This window comes from Macrotis lagotis, chromosome 4 (genome assembly GCF_037893015.1).
Source record: "Macrotis lagotis isolate mMagLag1 chromosome 4, bilby.v1.9.chrom.fasta, whole genome shotgun sequence".
Taxonomy (NCBI): domain Eukaryota; kingdom Metazoa; phylum Chordata; class Mammalia; order Peramelemorphia; family Peramelidae; genus Macrotis; species Macrotis lagotis.
Window position 1 is genome coordinate 117,841,948 of NC_133661.1, and position 25,531 is coordinate 117,867,478.

Below are 25,531 nucleotides of genomic sequence, written 5' to 3' on the forward strand. Positions count from 1 at the left end.
GTAGAAAATTGTTTTGATCTCACTATCAGAAACATTATACTGAGATGGATAGGACATCAATCTGCCTCAAAATAGAATTTCTTATCTCCTAGGTGGCTCAGTATTTAGAGTGCTAGAACTAGAGTCAGGAAGACCTAATTTCAAATCCAGTATCAAATACTTATTGTCACTCTGCACAAGTTTTTTAACTTCTTTCTTCCTCAATTTCCTTATCTGTAAAATAGAAATAATAATAGTATCTACTAAACAGGATTGTTGTGAGGATCAAATGAGGCAATGTTTCTAAAGCACTTGTCACAGTGCCTGAACCATCATATATATTAATAAATGTTTGTTCCCTCTTGCCTACAGATACATACACCTGGTTTCTCCTTTTTTAATAGTAAGTCAGAAGAAATCAATAAAAAAGAACTGACAACTATATAAGTAACATATTCTAGTCAAGCATAGTAATGTTGCTGAAATCCACTTTCTAACAGGCATAACCCAATATCCATCTTCTTTTGTATTCCCACAGTGAATGAAAAGGATTCCCCCACTGGTAGTGTGATATGAAAATGTATATTGAGACCAATTACCTGGTTCATTTTTAATGTATCTCAGCATTTACTTAGTTGAGCTTAATAAAGAATTCAACATGGTATAATAGAAAGAACAGAAAACAAAGCATCAAGAGGCCAGAGAGTTAAACCCCAGTTCTAGATCTGATATTGTTAACTATCTATGTGACCTTGGGCAAATCACTGCTGCACTTTGGTTTTTGTGCTCTCTCACATCTAGCTCATTGTTTTAAGTACATTTGTAGTGAAATCTTGACTTTTCCTTTTTCTCTCTTTTTTTTTAAAAAATTAGTATAGAATTGAGCTAAGGTCAAAGAAAGGAGGTCTTTTTTGTAGGGGTATCAGTTGTAGTCTTAATAGAGCAATCATAACATCTAAGCTTTTTTGTGTGCTAGAGCTCTCAGAACATGCCAAGCAACTACTCAGCAGAGGCCAAATGCCAGAAAAAAGTAGTTCATTTTGGGACAAGTGTAGGGTCTTCTGTTATTTATTAGAAAGGATAGTAGAAAGCCTTGACATGATGCTCTCATGCCCAGTGAAATGCATTCTTAACTCTTGGAGTCATAGTAACAACTCACATTTGTTTAGTGTTTTAAGGTCTGCAAAAGGCTTTTCTCATAACAGCTCTATGAGATAATGAGCACAGGCATTATCTCTGACTTACAAAGAAACTGAGGCTAAGAAAAGTTAGCAATCATACAGGTAATGTAGGGGTCGGGATTTTGAACCTAGATCTCTTGCCTGCAGGACCAGCACTCCGCTCACTATGCCATTGAATTCTACCCTAGTTAGAAGTTGCCTCTTCCAACCCATCGTTGATGGATTCATTCTCATTCCAGTACTATTTCCCTCCCAAATACAACTTTAAATAAAACAGCATTGAAGGTGGCTAGCTGATGTTATCAACAATGTTATAAATGGGAAATTCCTGTCCTATCAAACTTTAAACCATTAGAGGCTGTAATTTTAAAGGTAATATTGCCTCTGCACAACTCGCTACTTCCTTCATCTCTACATACCTGTGGGTTTCACACCTGAAAGGTGGGAATGAGAGGAGCTGCCAGACTTTTCCTTTCAAGCTTAGGGGAGGAGTGTCACAGAAAATGTAGCACTTGGTTCTCAAAGCCTTAGCACATCTTTTTAACTACCCACTTCTGTTAGCAGTTTGCAAAGTCAGCTGCTCTGGTCAGTCCTGTTCTAGTCAAATCAGGTCAAATCAAATCAAATCAAGCAAGTTAACCAGTCTTTATTAAGTTCTATATATCAGGAACTGTGCTAAGTGTTGGGGATGAAAATACAAATAGAAAATCATCAAAGAAACTTACATTCTAATGGGAGAAGACAACCCACAAAAGGGAACTGGAAAGGTAAGTGGTAAAACAGGCACAGGGGTGTTGAAGAACAAAACAGCTTGCAAAGGAATTAATACATTGCTGCCTCCTTAAAATGGAGATTTGGGGAGAAAGAGCTATCCAGAGGCAAAGTCTACAGGAGCAGAAGTACACTGTTGTATAACATCCAGGAATAGAGTGAGCTTTCAGGGTCAAGAGAGTTATTACTCTATCTAGAACCTTTCCAAAAATAGATCACCCACAATCTTGATATTGAGAAATTGTTATCAGATATTCATGACATCCTCTTTGATGTCAAAGAAACTTTGACTAGTGAAGCTTAAGGTAGAGTCAAGATGCCCAGGGTCATGTTTAAGGGCAGCACATCTCATTAGGTATCCTGAAAAAGAAATCAACAAAGCTTGAATCCTCTTGGCTTAAAAGCTTTGCTTGTTTTATGTTTGGCTCACTGTGCTCACTTTTTTTCTTTTTCCTTCTTGATAACAGCACTGAGAGTAATCTCATAGGCATTATCTTCTTCATTCTATTGTGCACTTTTTTTTCAGCTTGGCACTAGGCATACCGAAGAAGGATAGAAAAGGGTCCCTTCCCCTGGCTGTCTGAGGGAAGGATGATTTACACAGAGATTAGCAATCATAGCAGATTGCAAAGGCTAAATGTCAGATGAGCATTTTGGGCAGTAAATGCTCCAAGAGGAGTTTGAGAGACTTTTTCTCAGTTAAAAAGGTCTGGGCCTCACCCTCTGGGCTCTTAGCCAGATTCTGATCAACAGGAGGGACTCATCTCTGCTTTTGCTCTCCAGTTTTTTCAGTCACTAAGGGAAGGGAAAAAAAGGAAAAAGAAGACCCAGCCAGATGTAGTGTCCCATCCTTTCTGGGAATGTCAAAGCTCTTGTCTAGCTTTTGCCAAACACAAGAAGTTTTTCTACCTTTTTTGCTTCTTTTTTCTAAAAAGGAAAGAAGTGTTCCAGATCCCTCCCATCTGCTTATGTTATTCTAAAGCTGACTGGCTACTTTTTCTTTTTAAAATATACAGTCCTGGTTTACTAAATTAACAGTCCTGCCCAGAGGTGCCTTTAGAAACTGCTTCAAAAACAAGTTTAAAGTGTCAGTATCTTTTACAACACCACAGAAAATGAAACAGACTTCTGGAGAGAAAAGCAGCTAGCTGATTCCCTCACAGTTCACTGTATGGTATATATCTTAGATCATTTATTTCTTGCTGTTTTGGTGGTGATATTATTTATTTCCATTATACCAAAATCAGTCAAAAATTTTCTTAAATGGAAAGTACAGCATGGTAATGTTAATTACAAGGTTAATTTGGGTCACAGGAAAAAACCAAAAATTTCTAAACACTTCAATTGAAGGATTATAGTAGAAAAGCTGCCTCTTATCAAATATTGGCAGTTGGTGTGTTTTTAATGTTCTAATTAAGTACAGTAGTGGTTTTTCCAGCATATAACTGGCTATTTTGCATTTTCTCCACTTCCTATGCCTGAAGAAAGTTAGAGGAGTTCCCTGGCCTGAGTGTACCAAAGATTGGCAAGTAAAGAGACTATACTGGCAAGAGAGATTATCTTCTTCATATCTGGGACAGGGTGGTACAGGAAAATGTAACATTGCTGCCAATATCCTGCCAATAGTTTGAGGCAGGAAATAAGTTTTAAACTTAGTCCCTGGAAATTTACCTCTCCTGTTTAGGTTCATAGAATTAAGAAGTGAAAAGAAAGCTAAATATCATTTAAACTAATCTCGAATGAGGAAATTGAAACCAAGAGAGGGAATTAATTTGCCCAAGGAAACCCATACCATTTGTAGCATAGTCAACATTCAAACCTAGTTCTTCTGGTCTTCAATCTCAAATTCTATTACACTGCCTTCTCTGGGGAGAGTAAACTTGGACTCTCATTTTCTGACTGAGTGGAGCCTTCTGATAGTCACGAGATCACACTTAGGATCTCTAAGCATCCTTGCTTTACCATTTTCCATTATCATGTGAATTGACTGAATTTTTAGCTGGATCCCAAGAGTGCCCTCCTATTTTTTTTAAGTTGTAATTAGGTGACTGAGTTACCATAATGACCTAGACTTAATTTATCCATTCAGAATTTAATGTTGTGATCAAACAAAACAAAGTTAATTTGACAAGGATGCAACAATATAGGAAATTTATACCACCTAAATTATAAGCAGTGTTGTTGTTTGTCCTTTGTTATCAAAAAGGACCATGATAACAGGGAGGTGATGCCATGATTTGCAAGTGAATTGGATTTAAGTAAGGGAGGGCTGTGCAAAGTCACCATCTGACTGGCAAGTAGAAAGGACTTTGGAAGGGTAACCAATCAGAAGACCTGGGTTTGATGCTAGACTGTACCTCTTAGTATCATAGAGTTGAATAAGTAACATAACCATTCTTTGTAAAAAAAAAAAATGTGTTTATATTCAATTCCATTTTATTTTCAGGTCTATATTCTTCAGTTCTCAACTTTTCTCCCTTTTCTCTTTCTCACTGAGAAAGCAAGAAAAGCATAACCTCTCACAAATGTGTACAGTCAAGCAAAACTATTTCTACAATGACCAAGTTAAAAACTAACATTACCTTTTAAAGACTTGGTTTCCTCATCTTAAAAGAATACTACTACTTGTACTATTCACATTCAGAGTTGTGAAGAAAATTCTTTGTTTAAAGGGCTCCATAAAATAGTTGCTATTTCTATTATTGGGAATAATCTTAAATAGTTCTTATTATTGTTATTATTGATAGCTAATAAAATAAACAGATCCTGTGATTGTAATTACTACTGCATTTCCATAGCCAAACCGAATATTTTGATAATCATTTTAGGAGGCAGAGAGAAGAAGAAAATATTCTGACAAGCAAGAAACTACTCTAAGAAAGATAATCAACTCCTCCAATATAGATCACATTCATCATTCAAAGGAAAATTGTATATAGACATTATTGAAAAAATATACAAATCAGATTGGGGAGAAAGTAGAGGCTGTATTTGTATCAATAGGTTATTTTTCTCTCTCCCATGATGCTACCTAACACATAGCCACTTATAAATATTTTCAAATAAATAAGTGAATAGCAGAAGATGTTGCTGGACATCTCGATCATTGAAAAATTCCCAACTAGCCAGAAGATGAACCCAGGAATATCTAATGTCCCATTATATCTATTAACAAAAAGTTTTAAGTTTCAAAATTTTGATTTTGGTAACACTTCTGTGATTATGACTCTCATTTCAGAATCTGAATCCCTAGGTGTCTCGGGGATTTACAAGACACCATTTGGAAGCTATTTTCCAATGTGGTTTAGTATACTGGACTTGAGTCAAAAAAAATCTAATTTTGAATCCTACCTGTAAGGCCCTGTGCAACTCACCTAACCTTTCTGTACTTAAGGTTTCAAATCTCTAAAATGGAGCCCTGGAGTTGATGGCTTGTAAGATCCCTTAATCTACTCAGTCAGAAAAGTTCAGAAACTACAGACACTCCTGAAATTCTACAAAGGAATTATTCATGAAAACATTCATGGAAAGGTTGAAGGTCGGAGTAGAAACTATCAAAGAATCATACCTACATGGTAATACTGAGCTACTTCAGTGTTTGACTAATGTGGGTAGTCCCTCCACTGATGATTTGAAAAAGAGATTTCAATTAGTATGATAGTGTCCTAGTCTTGACTCTGGAATTGAAGGAAGTGGGTTCAAATTTTATCTCTGGCACTATCTATGTGATTAAATCATTGGAATTCCTTGGACTTCATTTCCCTTATTTGTAAAGTGAAGGGATTGCTCTAATTGACCTCTTTTAGTTCTTGATCTAAAATTCATTTTAAAAACTAAACTAGATCTAGAGAAAAGATTCCTATGTATTAGAGATTTCCCATGACTGAGTTTTAAAAAGAAAAAAAAAATTGAAAAAGGGACACATAGGATGAGGAAATATGCTTTCATCCTATCCCCCATTGCTAATATTCATTGGAGGATCAAAGTCTAAATTTTTGTTAAAAGAATAAACTGCATAAATTAAATATAGCAACTAGAGAACTGAGTTAAATATTTCATAAGATAGAGATTGCATCTCATTATAAAATATGATATATTCAAGCATCCTTTTAAGTAATATATAAATGTCTCCACAGGTCACATGTTAACTTCTAGTTGGTGTGCTCATTGATAGTCTAAATATAAATATAATTCTTAATTTCTAAAGAAGAGTTGAATGGTACATTGTCATCCAATGATCATTTCCCTGTAGTGCCAACTAGAAAATGTTTCAAGAATCAACCTTTCATGGCAGTTTGTTTTTCTAAAAGAAAATGCACAGATAATTTTTACTAATACTTAGTCAGTAAAAAAAGCAAACTATTCTTACCCTAATAGCTTTTTAAAAAGTAAAGAAAAATCCAGTAAATGTCCTTCAATTGAGGAATGGCTTAGCAAACTGTGGTATATGTATGTCATGGAACACTATTGTTCTATTAGAAACCAGGAAGGACGGGATTTCAGGGAAACCTGGAGGGATTTGCATGAACTGATGCTGAGTGAGATGAGCAGAACCAGAAAAACACTGTACACCCTAACAGCAACATGGGAGTGATGTTCAACCTTGAAGGACTTGCTCACTCCATCAGTGCAACAATTGGGAACCATTTCAAGCTGTCTGCAAAGGAGAATACCATCTGTATCCAGATAAGGAGCTGTGGAGTTTGAACAAAGTGCGAGGACTATTCCCTTTAATTTAGAAAAAAAAAAACAGATAGCTTATTGTCTGATCTTGTTACCTCTTAGACTTCTCTTCTCTTTAAGGATATGATTTCTCTCTCATCACACCCAATTTAGATCAAGGTACAACATGGAAACAAAGTAAAGACTGACAGAGTGCTCTCTGTGGGGGAGAGGGGGGAGGGAAGCAAGATGGGGGAAAAATGTAAAACTCAAATAATATCTTTAATAAAATTAAATTTAAATTTAAAAAAAGTAAAGAAAAAAGAAGTTAAGCTAAAATCCATTTTGGGTGTTGATCTGAGGAAAGAGCTCATGGGAAATACAAACTGTCTTTTGGTGCATCTGAATGAAACAACTGCCTGTGTAATCTGAGCAGAATTAAGCCCCAGTTCAGGAGATCCACATTCCCTCCCTCTTGTGAATCATGTGTCCAGATTTATTTTTTTTATACATCTAATTTCCCTTTTTAAAACCACTTTCTTTGGTGGCAACCAGATGTTTGTCCTCTGTTCTCAAAGGTGATGCCATGACATGCTTAGGGATTGGATTTGAGTGAGGGGAGCCTGTGCTAAGTCACCAACCTCACTTTCTCCTCCAGAGTCATCTGGGTCCAGATAGGAATCAGGAGTATTGGAGATGGCCCTGGATGTGAGGCAATCAGGGTTAAGTGACTTGCCCAGGGTCACACAGCAAGGAAATATATGAGACTGGATTTGAACCTAGGTTCTCCTGGCTTCAGGACTGGCATTCTGGGAAAGTGTCATAATTATACAAATATATACAATACATACATACATACAAATAAAATATAAATACAAATATATACAATATATACATAATATACAAATATATATTTGAGGATTTTTTTAATCTGACGTTTTAAAAGGACCCAGACAAAATATAATTATTTTAGGGAAAGTATTTTTATTTGAAAGACTTAGGAAGAAATGCACAGATAAGTATGTAGACAGAGGGAAAGGAAGTTTCAGTGGAAGACTTTTTTCCCCAAAAAGATGGAAAGCACTGAAATAATGCTGAAAAGAGCCCCAGAGGCAAGAGTGAGTCTGATCCTAGTCCAGATGCTGGTTTTGGATCAGTTGGAGTAGCATTGAAGAAAAAGATTTGATTGGTCAATGCTTGCAGCATCATTGTAGGAAATAGCATTGCTTCAGAATTTTTGTCTCACCGAAAAGTATTCTGGAGAATGCTGGCTTTACAGGTCTTGCTTTGATTACATGAATTGCAATAAGGTTACTCACTGCACCCACACAGTGGGTGACCTATGTTATACTGAACTCAGAGTGACTATCCCTAAATCTGGAGGTGACTACACTTATGTCAACAACATCTTTGGAGGCCTGGCTGGGTTCCTAAGGCTGTGGATCGCTTTTCTAGTAGTAATCTACCCTACCAACCAGGCTTTCATTGTTCTCACCTTCTCTATTGTTTCCCTATAGAGTCTGGGCTGGGTCCCCTGGACAGAAACTGCTTAATATTCTTCACATGGGAATGTGCTAGTGTGCAGGATGTCTTCCCAACTGGGAAACTCTTGGCCCTAGGCCTTATTTTTGTCATGGGGATTGTGCAGATCTGCAAAGGACAGTACTTCTGACTAGAACCCAAAAACACATTTGAGAATTTCCAAAATTCTCCAAAATGATCCGAAAGGGATCAGCCTCATCATACTGGTTTTTCTTCATAACTCCTTTACTTATAGAGGCTGGAACTGGCTTAATTATGTGACAGAAGAACTAGTTGATTCCTACAAGACCCTTCCTTGGGCTATTTTCAGCTCATGGGTCACATTTGTATATGTCTTTGCCAATATCACTTATTTTACTGTGATGTCCCCCAAGGAGCTGCTAGCCTCCCTGTTACCTTTGGAGAGAACTTCCCAGGGATCATGGCCTGGATCATAACCATTTCTATCACTCTGTCCACATTCACTAGAATCAGTGGACCTTTCATTACACCCTTCAGAATATTATTTGCTAGACCCCAGGAGGGTCACCTTCCCAGTGACCTGGCCATAGTCCATGTAAAGCATTGTATTCCAATCCCTGCTCTCCTCACCATGTATATCTCCACGCTGGTGATGCTGGTGACCAGTGATATAGATACACTCGTTCATTGTAGGCTTCATCAGTTACTTATTCTATGGTGTCACAATTGTTGAGCAGATTATCCTGCCCTGGAAGTAACCTAATATCAACAGCCCAATCAAATTAACCTGCCATTTCCTGTCATCTACCTGCTATTCTGGTCATTCCTGCTGGTCTTCAGAGTCTGTGATCAGAGTCCAGAGTTTGTGGTATTGGCCTGACTATCATGATGACAAGTGTCCCTGTCTACTTTCTCAATGTGTCTGGCCGCACTGAAACTAATGTTTCCCTGACCTTGATGATCAAAAAACTTTGTGTAGTTGTGTACGGATGAAAGCCCATCAAAAATTGTGAAATCGGAGGCAACTAGGTGACACAGTGAATAGAACACCAGCCCTGGAGTCAGGAGGGCCCGAGGTCAAATGTAGCCACAGAAACTTAATAATTACCTACCTTGGGCAAGTCACTTAATCCCATTGCCTTGCAAAAACAAAAAAAAAATTGAGAAATCTACTGATGATATGAAAGTACAACCCATCTATACATCCACTGTCCTTGGCAAACTGGAGTCAACTGACTCATCCCACCCCTGATTTTGAAAAGTTTTTTCTCTGAGCTTCTCTGACCTTAGATCCCTTCCACCATCATCCTTCACTCAAGCTCCTTCACCCAAAACTGTTCTTGAGCATGAACAGTCAGGGGGGGGAGGGAAATTATAAATTTTGAAATTTGTATACAAAGAATCAGCCACAGAACACTAGGGTCTGTGCAGGAATACCATTTCCCAGTACTGTTCTCTAAGGAGGGGAACCCCCTACTCAGCCTTTAAGTTCCTCTACACAGACTCCACCCCTTTATGAGTGAAGCCATCCAGGAATATTTTCCTTAGGAAATCCTGGTGCCAACAAGCATGTGAAAACCCCTGGAATAGCATCCTCAGGAATACAACCAAGTTTGGTACTGGCCTGTCTTTTCTCTTTCAGAACTTAAGGAAAGAGGCCTAGGTTGGGGAAGGAGTAGTCACTCAGACATGGAAGCCAGAGGTCTCTTCGGGAAGGGGAATTGATGGTAGCAGCAGCTTGTGAGCCTGTTGTGGGGTGCAGGAATGTCAGAATAGGAAGGAATGTTTTCCCCCACATACTTGAGCTTGTTGTCTCACTTGTAGCTCCTTGCCAAATGCATACAAATTTCCTATAGGGTTAGGGACTAACAAAGAATGAGCACCCTTCTTATTTCCTTATCTCTTCTCCCTCCCCACCATCCATATACAGGCATTCAAGCACACCCCAAGCCTGTGGAACAAATTTGGAAAGACCCAGGTTAAAGACTAGTTCAGTGCCAAAGCTTTCTGAGGTCAGAGAAATTTGTTTCCTCTTTGGTTTCACAGAGGTAACTGTTTCCTTCCTAGTAATAGGGTTTATAACTCCTCTGTCCACCATGGGGCTGACCTTAGTGGAAAGGAGAGATTTGGTAATTATCACTGGTATTTAACTATCTCTGTCCCTGAGGGGCCCCTGCCAACTCTCAGTGCTGCCATTTTTGCAGAATTACACTCTTTTTTTCCCCTGGGGTGGGGCCTCTTCCTCTGGGGAAACTTTGAGTTACCCAAGTCCCCAGCTTGGAATCAGGGCTGGGCTAACTTCTTCCATCATCTTCTACACCAGGATCAGGTCATGAATTTTCCTATTTTTTTCTCTTAGGTGAGCCTTCCTTCCCTGCTAGAGCTACCCAATTCTCACTAGAGATTTCATTCTATAATCTCAGATATTCAGTTTGAGAGGGAGGGCTTGGGGAGGAGTATGCCTTGAGATGAAGACCAGTGTCATCTTATCTCCCCCTCCTGTTGCTTAGTAGCTCTGCTCCCCTTTTCTTTCCAAACAACTCTCTAAAACTCCTTTTCCCTATAAATATACTCCAATCCAAACAGTACCTTCCCTTAAGGACTTATTTCCAAAGATAGGAAATATCACTAATATAGAATCAAGGGATCTGTGAGGGAGGATGGAAGCCAATTTACAAAAAACCCATTTGAATGACCTTCTACTTTCTTCCTCATTAAGGAAGGAGTGACTTTAGTTGGCTACCCAAAGCAATGGAAATGAAGTCCTTCACTAGCTTTTGGAACAGATATACTAAACATCTCTTAGTTGATTTTCCATGTGTTTCATAGAATATGATGTTGGATCTTTGAAATAAAGCTGATTTTAACCTCCACAAGCATACCTGCAGGTTAGTGATGATGAATCCATGGAAATTGGATCCCCACAAAGCTTTCTGTGATCTGTTCATTCCTTCTTTGCTCTTGAGACTTTTTCCTCCACCACTCATGCTCACATAGATCTGGAGCTAGAGAATCTTCTTTTTCCCAATATCCCTTTTGTTATCTTTTTTTCATTCTAGGGAGGGTAAATTCCAGGGATAGCTCCATTTCTCCTGTCTCCCACCCCCCCACACTTTTAAAACCTAACATCTGTTAGATCCCCATCTCTACTTCACTGCCTCAGATAAAAAAGAATCATCAGCCAAGAAGCAGGGAAGGATAAGTCCCCTCCTATTGATCTCTTCCTCTATTTGTATCGTTGTTTTTTTGTGAAGTGGATACCTTACTTTTTTGGATGGCATTTTCTGTTTCTTTTGTTTTTTGAAATGTTCTCAACCTCAGACACTTGATACTAACTATTTGACTTTGGGAAAGTCACTTAACCCCATTGTCTTGTAGAAAACAAAACAAAAAGTTTTCAGATATTTTTCCCTGAGTTAGACAAGAAATCCTGGATTATGAGCTTTTTGTATCTTTTGGTTGGTTTGTGTTTTAGTTTTAGTTATATTTGTTTATTTGAGTTTTATGTAATAAATTTTTAAATGGAAAGAAAGTATAAGCAGCCATTCATGAAATCTGTACAAGTTTTAGTTCAAATATGACAGGAATCAATGATGGCATTACTTGCCAAAATAATACCTGAAAATGGTTAATTACATCATAGTAGATTATGATGAAAACATATTAATTCTCTAAATATATCTAAAATTGAGTTGTTAACTTTGCTGAATTATTTTCTATTACTTAGATACCATAGAAAAGGTTTCAAGAGGTGTGTTTATTTCATCTTTCTATCCACAGTGAGTTATTTTTATGTCCTTCAGAGAAATGGAAAATCATCTTAACTTTTGCTTGTTGTTGTTTTTGTTTTTACTTTTTCCAAACTGACAGGGGAAAAAATCATATATTTATGGAAAAAGGCTTTTACTTTTTCTGATGTAACCAGAACTCTTTTGCTACTCATTATTGGCCTTAGGAGCCATAACCACAGAATGACAGTAAATGAAGACATGTTTTAATTTCTCTTTGGAAGGCTTTCCCCTTAATATGGCTCTACAGTATAGCAATAACTTTAGTCATACTGTACCCTAAGAATTACTGGAAATACCACTGTGGTATAGTCTTGAAGGGAACTTAAAGTAATCTAAGTCTGGGTTATACAGCATGCAAAACCTACATTAAGGAAATACAATACATAGCATGTACTTCAAAAGTAATAGTCATGCAGTCTATATTTATTGAATGACTGAGGCACCTACTGAAAATGGGGTATAATACTAGGGACTAGAAATACAAAGAAGATATAAAGATAAGGTCCATCCCTTCCTTCAGGGAGCATGTCAGACGCTTCCCATCCCAAGAGCCTTCTCCAAATCTTCCATTCTCCTTTTCCTAAGTGAATCAATAAACAAGTATTTATTAATTACCTACTTCATTTAAGCCATTATCTTAGCCACTGAGATCAGAAGAACAAAAATGAAAAAATCCTTGATTTTAAAAAGTTTGGTTGTTTTTTTCCAGGAAAACATTATATAAATATATGAACATTCAAAATAAACACAACAAATATATACTAGTTTTAGAAAGAACTCTGTTATTTGGGAGGAATTATGCATAGAAGATGGTACTTGACCTGAAGGATTCTAAAAAAGTTAGAAAACTGAGTGCATTTCAGGCATAGGGAACAGCCAGTACCAAGACAAAAGTGTGGAGAGAGGATGTGGAGTTACATCAGCAAATGGGTCTGTTTGAATGGTCTGTAGATTTCAGGATAGGAGGAGTACAATAAAGTACAAATGATCAATCTCTTGGTGCTCAAATTTTTCATTGTGTTGCCTGAAGTTCCCACCCACATTTATGTCACTTTTTCCTTGTATCCTAATTATTAGTCTTTCCTCCATAGTGCCTTAGAGGAAGGAGGTACCTTTTTGAATGGGCTTAAAGTGAAAAATGGCACTATCCCTGTCCTCAAGAACTTCATAGTCTAGGTAGGAAAAACACATATGAAAATAACTTTAGTAATAATAATATAATAGAAAGTCCACAAATCCATAGATGAGACCAAATATCTCAAGAGATTTAAGGATGAGGGATGAAACCTTTACTTGGTTAGTTTTGGAGCTATGATGCTGCAGTATTATGAAATGCTGTATGCTCATGTAAGGGAATACTCTTTTCATACACTTTAAAATAATAAAAAAAGCAAAATCAGACAGGTTGTTACTCTACCAGAGCCAACTCTGTTTTGATGAACTGATTGGCTCCACTTAAGGCCTTTGTTACTAAACAGATTATCATATTAAGAACAGTCTTGTTAGCATGCCATAATCTGCTAATCACTCATGACAGTTAAATTAAGTGTGAAATATTTTCAGTTAATTTAACTGTGAAATAGCTTCAACACCAACCTATGACAACTTATGCCTAAGTTTTCAGTAGCAAGAATATTGTATGTCTTGTTAAAAGAAATCATAGGAACATAGATCTAAAATTGGGAGAGTCTTCAAAAGTCAATCTGATTCAACCCCTTCATTTTCCAGATAAGAAAATAGAAGTCCAATGAGATTAAGTGAAATGCAGGAGGTTGCCCAAGTGTGCTATCAGAGGTGAATTTTGACCTCAGGTTCCATGGCTAGAGCCACTACTTTCTATTGAGTTCTCCTCCTAAGGGTGCACATTCAACCTCAGACCAACTTTCAATTATCAACAGTCACAAGCACCCCTCCAAAACCTTACAAAACAAAAGTTAAAATTATGGTCACCTATTTGGATAGTTACCAGTCTCTATTACATATTCATTAAATTCTTAAATAGACAGGTAAACAAATGAAAAACTATTTCATCAAAAAGGAAAAGAAGTATTTTACCAAGATTTCTTTCAAAATGTTTATTGTTATTGGGAGTGGGGTATAGATCATTCTTTTTCCCTAAATTTTTTAGCCATACCTGTAGTCCCAAGAACAAGAAAACATGGGGAGGGAAGAAATGAGAAAAAAAAGCATGAAAAATCATCTGAAAGTCAGAATGGGAAAATGGGGCTAAAGCTGTAATAGATCAGAGTGAGAAAAAATTCAGAAACTTTTCCTTGTTTGGGTTAACTTTATTCAAGCAGAGGTAGTTTCAGGGTACATGCAAAGCAAGGTTTATTGCTAGGAGAAATGGCCTGACATAAATTTCTAGATCTAAACTGAAGCATAAGTAATTAGTTAGTGTTGTGTGGGTGATTGATTTCCTATACATCTTGCTACTTACACTGTGATCTGTGACAGGAAATGAGGTATTGGGCAAAATATGATGGAACAGCTGGACTGGTTGCATTTATGTGTGGGAGGGAATGGAGTGAAACAAACTAAGCAAATCCATGAGTCAGTGCAAAGATTGCAAAATAAATTCAGATGGAATCCATAGAATATAAATATGTAACTAATTTGTTCTTGATACTCGAGTTATTTGGGCTTATAAATATAATTTCCCACTGCTCCAAATGACTTTCAAGGTTCTTTTTGCTTATGTGTGTGTGTCTGTGTTTTTCCAAAACAATTTAATTGTTTTGACTGTTAAATTGGGACTAGTTGTATTGAATGATGACCTTTTGAATAAGAATATATGGTTTTGCTTTTTATTAGTCATGTAACCATAAGTCAGTTCACTTTACTTCTCATCTCATTCCCTCTATGTTTGACCCTTATAACCTTCAATTCACTGACATGTGAGTCTAACAAGGACACATTACAAAATATATGTTTGTTATCTCTCCCAAATTTTGTCTTTGTATCTCCTCCAAGTGTAAATCATTATAAGGAACTTAATGGGTGAAAAACTACTTGTTTAACTATTTTATTAACTATTTTGAAATGGAATACATTAAAAACCTATTTAAAGTTAAAATGAAAAACCCAAGAATGAGTTTTTGATTGAGTATTTTTTTAACATTTCTATCACACTCTGTTCTTACTACAACTCTCTTTTTATTTCCTCCTAGGGGAAGAAAATGTGATTGCTGTTCCACTGGGAAGTCGAAGTGTGAGGATTACTGTGAAAGGACCAGCACACCTCTGTAAATATTTCTTTTATAAGATGTACACCTTGTGTTTATTTCCCAACTAGAAGAGAATGAAATCCCTTTAAAAAAATCCACACCCTTGTATTATTTACATCTGTGGAATATAGAAGAATGCTTTTTGTAGATGTGATACTAACCAGTGGGGGATGTGGAAAGTAAACAAAGTCCTTGGAACCATTCTAAGAATTTTCCATCCAGATTTGTTGTGTTGGAGTTGGAATCAGATCCTTAAAGCATCTCTGGCTGCCATACTGTGAACCTAAACTTCTGATGGAGCACAGGACTCTCTTTGTTTTGAGATGGAAAGCAACTTTCCTATATTGCTTCACTAATCATAGAAGTATAAAGCATCCACTTTAAAAACAATTAAAAAAATATGGGACTATATATAAAATTTGCTAGTCTGGTTTTAATAGAGGAAACCTCACTAGCAAATTGATCAACTTCTTTCCGTCACAGGATCTGTTGATTCTGGTAAACATTACTTCTGAACTTAAGGGATCTAGGATTACATCAGTGGTTATGAACCCTTCATGGATCACAACCTGTCTACTCTACAAAAACCTATGAAATCCTGGGCAAGTCACTTCAATTCTTTGAGTTTTGGCTTCCTCATCTGTAAAAATGTATATAATAGTGCCTACTTCAGGGTTATTGACAGGTTTAAATGAGTGAATATATTTAGAATGTTTTTCAGACCTTTTAAGGCCTATATAAATGTCAACAAGTTAGCAGCAATGGTGGTGGTAGATGATGGTGAAGAAGTGAGACATGGAGTAAAATGATGACAGTGATAATCCTCAGTATATTTAGTAACCAAAAGATTTCATCACTGTGACCATCCCTTCTGGCTAGAAAACTCTGTGAATTTAGACTGATTTTAGGAGATGGAAAAAACACATAAAGGCCATTGTAGATGCTTACTTAAAGCCTTTTTCAGTTTGATAGGAACTTTCAAATTTGTACCTATCCTTTGAGAGTTTATAGTAAGGATGATCCTAGCTGATTGAGAAGCAGAATGGGTACATTGGATGTGGGATCCAATGACTTAGGGTCAAATACTTCCTCAGTCACCTAAGTAACTTTGGTCAAGTCAATCCAAATTCAATTACTCTATGCCAGAACTGTGCTAACTGGACTTCCTTAGTCCTCAGTTTTCTCAAAGATGTTAAATTCAATATCCCATGTCTGCTAGACAACTCTTACTGTTGTGTCACTTATAACTGTTATATACCATATACTGTTGTATATCCCTTTTGGGGGGAAGGAGGCTTTTCTTCAACTACTCTCAAAGCGAGCAACTCCATAAATAGCTTAGAACCTATCACAATACCCAGGGTCTGTGGTAAAAGTATAGCTATCTTATCTCCTTCACTTTCTCATCCTAGAAAGCACAATCTTATAACTGCTCTAAGGAGCTTGGGCAAATAGGTCAATTTCAAGCTAAGCAACCATCCTCAGAGTTTCATTGCTGTATTATTAAGAGGAAAAAGTAGCCCTGTTTTGGGGTTATCCACATTTCATTCTTTGGGGTAAGAAATCAGATTCATTTTTAAGTAAAAAGTCCTATAGTTAAGGCATTTTTTCTTCATTATCTTTTAATTGGTTTTATTTTTCTAAGAAATTTCTTAGAAGAAGGAAAATTTTAGCTGCTGTCTTCTTAGTTGTTTCTAAATTCAACGAGATTTTTGGAAACTGGGCACAACTTCTGAATAGAATTGCCCTTTGTCAAAGATTTCTATTTAAAGTGTTAAGGTTCCAGCTGTGAGTCCGTCCTATATTAGAACAGTAGGGAATTGTTAGAAAAAATTTGAAGGTAATAATGAGGTAGTTAATGAACTGGAAGAGAACTTAAGGAAATCCTGTATGTGGTATAATTTAAATTTGGAAAGCAAGAAGAATGTAGTGATGCTGGTGGCATAAGCAATGAATAAACCAGAAAGGACTCTTACAACTTTAGTTTCATTAAGACAAACTGTTATCATAAAGTCATGCAGTTGCTTTTGTTAAACAAAGAAATTCCAAATTTATATCCAAATAAATTTTGTCCCTCTCTCACAGAGTCATCTTCAGAGGTATGCATGCTTATTTTGTTGATTCTATCTGGTAGGGGGAGGCTAGGTGGTGCAGTGGATAAAGCACCAGCCCTGGAGTCAGGAGTACCTGGGTTCAAATCCGGTCTCATACACTTAATAATTACCTAGCTGTGTGGCCTTGGGCAAGCCACTTAACCCCATTTGCCTTGCAAAAACCTAAAAAAAATTAACACACTCAAATATAAAACTTTCCCATTGGTGATTCTATCTGGTAATTGGTCAAAGCATTTCTGAAAGTCCCTTTTGAGAATTGCTTTTTCAAACTAGAGAAGGTCAATATATTTTCATTTCACTTGGAAATAGCCAAAATTATTCAGAGACAAAACTGTTTAATGAGGTGAAGTAATAACTATTAACAATAATCATCTACAGTCATTTAAAATGGTACGGCAATGTTCCAAATCCTAGAAAAATACTATAAGTATCCCATATGTTTTGATTATTTGAAGGGTCCTAACTACTTGGAAGGTCCAACTACTGTGGATAGTGTTGGACCTGGATTCAAGATTCACTCCTTGACCTTGTCAAGTTGTAGTGGATGAGTGCTAGGGTCTCCAATAGAGATTGAGGATTAGTGAAAGGTGAATGAATTCACATAAGCCTGGGATTTAAAACTCCTCAAGATTTATTATAGAAAGTTACAGAGTATACAGTTTAAAACTCCTAGAAAAGTAGTTAGCACTTTGATAACAAAAGACTAGGAGGTTGCTTGGGAGACAGAGACTGATAGAGAGAAAGTTTCAGGGAGAGCTGACTGGGCCAGGGAGCCAGGGCAGTTTAGGCCAGGTTTTTATAGTACTGAGGGCTAAGGGGAAATCCCTTCCCCCCCTTACTTGACTGTAATCAGGTAGAAAGTTGGAAGCCGGGGTAGGGGGAATGAGGAGATGGGTACAAATTTTACATTTCACAATAGAACAATAGGAGCCAATATACATCTCAGGAGCAGATAGCGTTCTATACTCTAACAAAATTTAACAGCATAAAAGATTACAAAATTTGTTTCTAATAAAAAGTTTCCTATATTCATAATTCATCAAGATCACTTAATGTCATCTATAAATTGGGGGTAGTGATACCTACTGTGAATTGTTATGAGGCTAAGAGAAGATAATTTGTGTAAAGTGATTTGAAAATTTTAAAGGACTCTATAAAGGACTTTAAAGGACTCAGCTGAAATTATTAGGAAATACATAGAATAATGGAAACATAATATGTTTAGGGGTAAAAATGCAAAGTGTGTCTATAAGGTAATGAGGGATTTTCTTGGGGCAAAGTTCCTAAAGAAGACTGAGTTATGCCCACAAGATTAAAATAAGTAGCTAGCTTCTTACGGTGATTATTTTGAAGAATTACATTAATTTGGATAGTTATAACTTTGTATGCCTTTTCTTCATAAGGTGCTCTGGACTTATCTGGACTAGTCCTCAAACATTATGGCTTTGTCTCTATTCAAATCCTCTCCAGATTTGTAGAACCTGTCAAGATTTTGTACTCCACTAATTTGGTCTTTTCAAACCTAAGATCTAATGACTGCCACAATGAGGAATGGGAATAGTTACAACCTGAATGGAAGTATAGATGATTGTATAGATATATCATTATTGCTTTTTTGTTTTATGATGTATTATTTGTAGTATCTATTATATGATTTAAATAAGTAGATGGAGTAGGTAAGTGGCACAGTAGATAGAGGGCTAGATTTAGGCCTAGGAAGACCACAAATCCAGCCTCACTTCCAATTTCCTCATCTGTAAAATGAGGATAATAATGGGATTGTTGGGGAAATCAAATAAATTAAAATCTCTGACAATAAACTTCCCAATGAGAAATCTCCTTCTATTGATACAGTTCACAGCTACACCTCAATGTAGTCTTGAAGAGTTTTCTATGAGAAATTAAGGTGACTTTCCCAGGTAACCCAGTCATGCTATGTTTAGGGGAGAATTTTGAACATAGACTTTCCTCTATCCATCATGATATGTAGCCTCTCTTAATATTTTTCCCAAGGAAAAAAAAATAATGTTTTGTGACCCTCATTAAACAATGTGCATGGGAGAATGACAGAGAAGAGTTGTCTCTATATATATATTGGTGAGTTGTTATAAAGAATCTGCCTTAAAATAAATCCCCAAAAGTAACTATGCCCTAATACTTATTTTGATAGATCTGTGATTTCATCAAGGTAAGCACTATCTCCAATAAAAACAGCTGATATTCATTAATTACCTTTTCTCTCAATTCTTATATATGTCCTTCCATAAATTCTCAAGAGGAGCTCCATCTGATGCACTCGGGGTCTTTTTTTTTGAGTTCTTCTGAGGTTATATGAACAACATTAGGAGTAATTAACACTTTTTGCTGGTTTTCAAAATGGTCCTGCTTCATATTTAAACACATTCTATGGAAAATGGTATTAAAGCAATATTATTGCTATTATAATTATTATTTCAACATTATTTTAGCTATCATTGCCATTATTAGGAATCATGTAGAATCAAAAATCTGGTGCTGAAAGGGACCAAAGCAACCATCTATTCATAATAAATGATAAATTTATACAAAATCTATAAGTATTCATTAAAAATTAACAAGATTAATTAATTATGTACAATTTTATTATAATCATAGAATACAAAAGGGCCTTTGGGGAAGCATTTGATTAACCTCTTTCTATTAACAAAGTACTGTACACAGGAATACTTCAAGAGATATGGTCTCAGCATCTTTATAAATAAATATTTCTACAAGGAAATTGGCAAGGAAAAGGCCAATTTGAATTATTCTATTAATCATTTTTAAAAACATAGCCATTTCAGCAGGTAAATTTCTGGAAGCCTAACTAGGGGCTTCCTTTAATTTAATCTTCTAGTTTCTCTTGGTTTTGTTTTCTCTCTCTATGTTCTTCTTACCTTCTAGCCCCTAAATCCCTCTTTCAGCAACACCAAAGGTAGCAAAGAGGAAAAGAAATCATAAAAGGTAAACCTGAGAAGTATGGGTCTTGGGGTAAGGGCAGAGTAATCATTCATGTGCCTACTTAGTTGGGGGGGGTATTAGCTAATTTTATGTATATCTTTACTTCTTGATACCAGCTGGAGCAACTATCTTATCATCTTCCTAAAATCACTACCTAGTAAAGTGGAACCTCTCAAGTATAATAGTAAATTTTTAGGTCTTGAACTCAGATTTATTATCAAAAACAATCTCATTTTTTATTTTAAGAGTCACAAGGGACTACTGACCTATAAAATTGTCACCATGAAAACATATAATCATAGGAAATCTCATCTCAGCAACTGAGTTGCCTTTATTTCAAGTGAAATGTTTCTAGTGAGTTGAATTGACTGAATAGTTTGCATTTATGACCTGTCTAAGAGAATTTGAACAAATCATTTTATTCTTTGATACAGCTTATTCATGAATACTATTGGAAATCAAAATTCTACTGCTCTCACCTCATGTAGACAACATGAGAGTTTGTGATTTCACTGATAACAAACTTGGGATTCTTTGACACAAAGATAGTTCTCTTCCACCCTCAACCCAGCGAGCATTAAGCTGTCAGTGGTCTATGCCAGTGATGAAGAGCAGTGGTCTTCCTTGCTTGTCTCTAATTATCTAAATTGAGAATGTACTTTTAGTGCTTATAATTTCAATCAATTCCACCAACACTTATTTATTAAGTGTCTTCTATATGCCTATCAGGAACTGATTGGCAATGGGGATCCAAAGAACAAAATGAAATAGATTTTCCTCTCCAGGAATCAATGAAGTCAAATGATCAAGGCAAAGCTAAATTTCAACTTAGATTGCAAATTTCACAATACTTTTCTCCCTTTTCCTTAATGCCCCACCCCACATTCTCTTACTTTCCAAAGCCCCTATTCCTAGGGGAGTAATGATTTAAGGGGTGTGTGTTTGTATATGTGTGTGTGTGTCTGTGTCTTTGTATACGTGTGTGCGTGTGTTTGATATAAAAACATTTAGAGACCTCTGCAAAATTTGTAGTCTATCACCTATTTGACTAAATTTTGACAGAGTCAAGAACTGGGTATTTGGTTATTGTGTTATTATAGTCAGATACCTCATTTTACCTGAAGGCTGTTTTCCCTTATAAACCTTTTTTCCCTTAATAGACATTCTTCCTTATTAGTCTTTTCCTGTTTTCTTTCTCCTTGAACATAGACTCTGTTTTAACATTTCTCTTATTACCTTTTCATCTAGTAGGAAGGTATTATAGAAAGCAGGCAATCTTCATATACAAGTCATTTCTTTGATACTGACTGACTCTCAGCAAATTGTTTAACCTCTGAGGCACCTTGGACAACTCAATAAAATACAAAGTACTCCATATAGATGGGTTCTTTATCAAGACTTCCCCACAACTCTGAAACCACAGGTTCAGGGGGGGAAAGAACAAAAATATTTTAATGCCAGTTAATTGTCTTTATACTATTTAAGGATTTTTTTTAGCATTTTGTAGTTATTAATTGCTTTTTTTTCTCCCATATCCCCAACCAGGTGAAGTAGGTAGTACAAGATTGATTGTTCCCAATTTTAGAAATAAAGAAACTGAGATCTTGAACCCATGTCCTCTATCACTAAATTTAGAACATTTTCTATTACATCATCATTCCCTTTCAATAACCTCATAGAAAAAATGTACTTTCCAAATATCTAATATGGTCAGGGCTTTATTCCAGACTTTGATTTCAAGGTCATTGACTCAAAGCAGCTGGTTTTTGTGTGCTTGAAAGTAGCCAGCAGACTTCATACCCCTCTAATAAATTCTCCAAATCAGTAGCACACTTCTACCTCTTGATTTTTCCCAGAAACATTCTTTGCCTTTCTGTCAGTGATAACCAGCAATGCCTGTAAAAAGGTTACAGTCTTTTATGGATTTAGCACCAAGCTCTCTGGAATTCCTATGGCAGCCACAGTAGCAAAGAGAAAATCCAACAAAAGAAAGCAATATATAAATACAAAACTATATTCCTAGCTTTTCATTTTTTTGTATCCTAGCAACTTACAGATGTTAGACTTGATATTTTTAAGGATCTCTAAGGAACAACAAAATTGCATTCAATCAGTCACAGAAAGTCAGAGTTAGAAGGGAGTTTATTCCAGTCTCCTCATTTTACAGATGATGAAATGGAAGGCTTAAGAGGTCATGGGACTTGTCCAAGGTCATGCAACATGTTAGTGGCAAGAGATGGAACTGAAACTCAAATCTCTTGGTTCCCATTCCATTGTTCTTTCCCCATTCCACACATCCTCTCTTAATCTTGAGCCATGTTCATGAAGTGAAGTGAAATTAAGAATAATGGCAATCACCTGGATAAGAAAAACCAAAAATTATCTTTCTCTCTAATCTCAGGCTATTTTAGACAAACAGCTTATTTGGGGTTGATCTACCAAGTAATTAACCTTATTTCTCAGGTTATTTCAGAGTCAGAGATGTGCTAAATAATAAGTAATAAATAATAAATAAGTAAATTGTTATTGTTGCTCAGTCATGTCCAATTCTTTATGATCCCATTTGGGGTTTTCCTGGTAAAGATTAAAGATACTAGAATAATTTGCCATTTCTTTCTCCAGTAGATTAAGGCAAATAGAGGTTAAGTGACTTGCCCAGGGTCACACAGTGTCTTAGGTCAAATTTGAATTTAGGTTTTCCTGACTCTAAGCCCAGTTCTCTATCCACTAGACTATCCAGCTGCCCAAAATTTTAATAAGCAGGTCTGCAAGGGAAAATATAGTAGGACACACTTTTAGATTTAATCTGCTTTATTAACATTTTTCTCCAACACTTTTTAAGTTAGACAATTATCAAAAACAAAATGAATCAATCCCTAGTTTTTTTTTGTTGATTTCTAAGGCATCCATGCTCAGACTGAAATCTTTAAAAATCTCTTGAGATGTTTGAGCTGACTCTGGCACTTCCCTGAGTCCATCAGGGACGTTCATTATCCACATATGGCCAGGTAAAAGAGAAGGGTAGCTACTAAAAATGTCCTATATTTGTGCTCTATGCACATGTTTTGCTGAAGGAAAGAAGCTTGTATATTAGGTCGTTCACTTATCTGTTAAATGTTGTGGGCAATAGATTATACAAGAGAAAATTGACAAGTATTTGATCTTTTGGGTCAGATCTCCATACCTTGACTTTTTCTATAACAGATCTCCATTTGCCTGAAGCAGAGGATCTTTACCTTTTTCATGTTATGAACCTCTTTGGTAGTCTGTTGAAGTCTGTGAATTCTTTCTCAGAAAAATGTTTGTTGCCTATGTTATAATAGAATGAAATGTTAAATTTCAGTTAGAGTTAGTGAAAATAACAATACTTAGAAAGCATTTTAAGATTTTAAGGTACTTTAAGTAATTTACAAATATTATCTCATTTCATAGAACTTTGGGAGTAAGGTATTATTATCCCCATTTTAGAGATAAGAAAACTTAGGCAAACATGTTACACACCTACTAAGTTTCTTAGGCATGATTTGAACTTAAGACTTCCTGACTCCAAGGTCAGTGCTCTGCCACTTAGCAGTTTTTATTCCCTCCATTCAAGTTCATGGACTCCCTGATATCTGTCACTCAGAGGCAATCTATCATTCAGAATTCCTGCTCTGAAAGAAATTTTAGGTGGATTATCTAGAGCATTTTCCCAGTTAGTTTTGCACCGTGATTATTGCATTATAACTTTGTTAAAATAATCATTATAATTGTTATATTATTTGACCATGGTAGTCATATACATGTAATATATATATATATATATATATATATATACACATACATATACACACACACACACACACAAACACCATCAATGCACTGTAGTAAACAATATATTATACAGATCTCATTTGGTGCTTTTGATAAATTATGTAATAGATATCTCTAAAACAATGAACCAGAAAAATAGATTTCAAAGAAGAAACTGTTCATTTAAACTGTTTGGAACAAAAACCCCCAAAAGAGAAGAATTTACATATTTATGTGCATGTCACAGGTTAGGGTTTGTAAATGTACAATTATTTTGTATAATAAAATAATTGCATGCAAACTATTGCTAATTGCTGTTTCTATGCTTAAGAAGCCATTTTAAAAGTTTTTTTAAAATCTTTTAACTTATTTCAATGTTTTCTTTTTAGTTATTGAATCAAAAACCCTTCAAGGAAGCAAAGGAGAACACAGCTTTACTGCCCCTGGAGTTTTTGTAATAGAAAATACTACAGTTGAATTTCTGAGGGGGTCTGATAGGGAAACTTTTAAGATTCCAGGACCTTTGGGAGCAGATTTCATCTTCAAGGTAGGATGAGCCATTGTGAATGTCTCAACATAATTAAAGCACAGTACTATATATCTTGGAATATCAAGTAACAAATCTATTCAAGTTGATATTATGTGTCTGTGTATATAATCAGATTGTTTTATGATCAGTCTGCTTTTTGTTACATTAGCTTATTCCTATTGAAATACAGTCCATCATATTTATTTGTTTAATTCTAAAGCCCTTGTGGAAAATGGCCACATTTTAGTTTCAGGGAATGATGTTTATCAAACACTGCCTTTCAATTTCATATTCAATTGAATTGCTTTTCTTGTGGTAAAAAAGAATTTAGCATTGACTCATTCATTTAACAAACCTTTAGAAATTATTTAATGAGATAGCTGGGCAGCAAAGGGAGATAGAAAGTTTAGACCCAGTCTGCCTTCCTTGTGTTTATCTTTCAGTAAGGAAATGAGACATAATTCTAAGATATAATGTTATGTGATGAGTGAATTAGAGGCATAAACAAAAGGAGTCAGTGTGAAAAGGAGAATTCAGGAAAGACTTTAAGGATGACGTAGATATGAATTAGACTTTAAAGAATGAGTAGAAAGTCAGTGAGCATAGATGGGAAGACTTTTTAAAATACAGCTATCCCTTCCACATCTTGACTTTTCCTATCATGGTTTCTATGTATTGTGAGTCGACATAAGAAATTAAATGGAGATTTTTTAAAAGAGTTTTGTGGAAGTCACAGATGAGATGTGAAAACCAGAAGGTGAGAGAGAGAAAAAGTTTAGAAAATCAGAAAGGCATAAAATTTTTGTATAATATTGTATAATATCAAGCCAAATTTTACAGTAGGGTAACGTAAATGCCTCATTAAATAAAAAGAAAAAAAATCAGATTTCTTCTCTGGTATGAAGGGAGGACCACATATATGTGATATAGATTTCTCTGAAATGATATAAATATAATTTATTTAGCTTTTAGCAAAGTGTTTTATAAAATATCTCATATTGTT

The 25,531-nt window shown here is 35.8% G+C and overlaps 1 protein-coding gene and 1 pseudogene across 2 annotated transcripts in view; both read left to right on the plus strand.

Annotated features, from left to right (window-relative positions):
• Nucleotides 1–25,531, plus strand: part of ADAMTSL3 (ADAMTS like 3) — a 713,745-nt gene that overhangs the window by 414,097 nt on the left and 274,117 nt on the right. For both annotated transcript variants that reach the window (XM_074233985.1, XM_074233986.1), the window contains exons 8-9: nt 15,058–15,132; nt 24,389–24,546. In XM_074233985.1, coding sequence (XP_074090086.1) covers nt 15,058–15,132; nt 24,389–24,546 — 233 coding nt within the window. The remainder of the gene's footprint in view (nt 1–15,057; nt 15,133–24,388; nt 24,547–25,531) is intronic.
• LOC141520461 (large neutral amino acids transporter small subunit 2-like) lies at nt 1,892–14,884 on the plus strand (annotated as a pseudogene).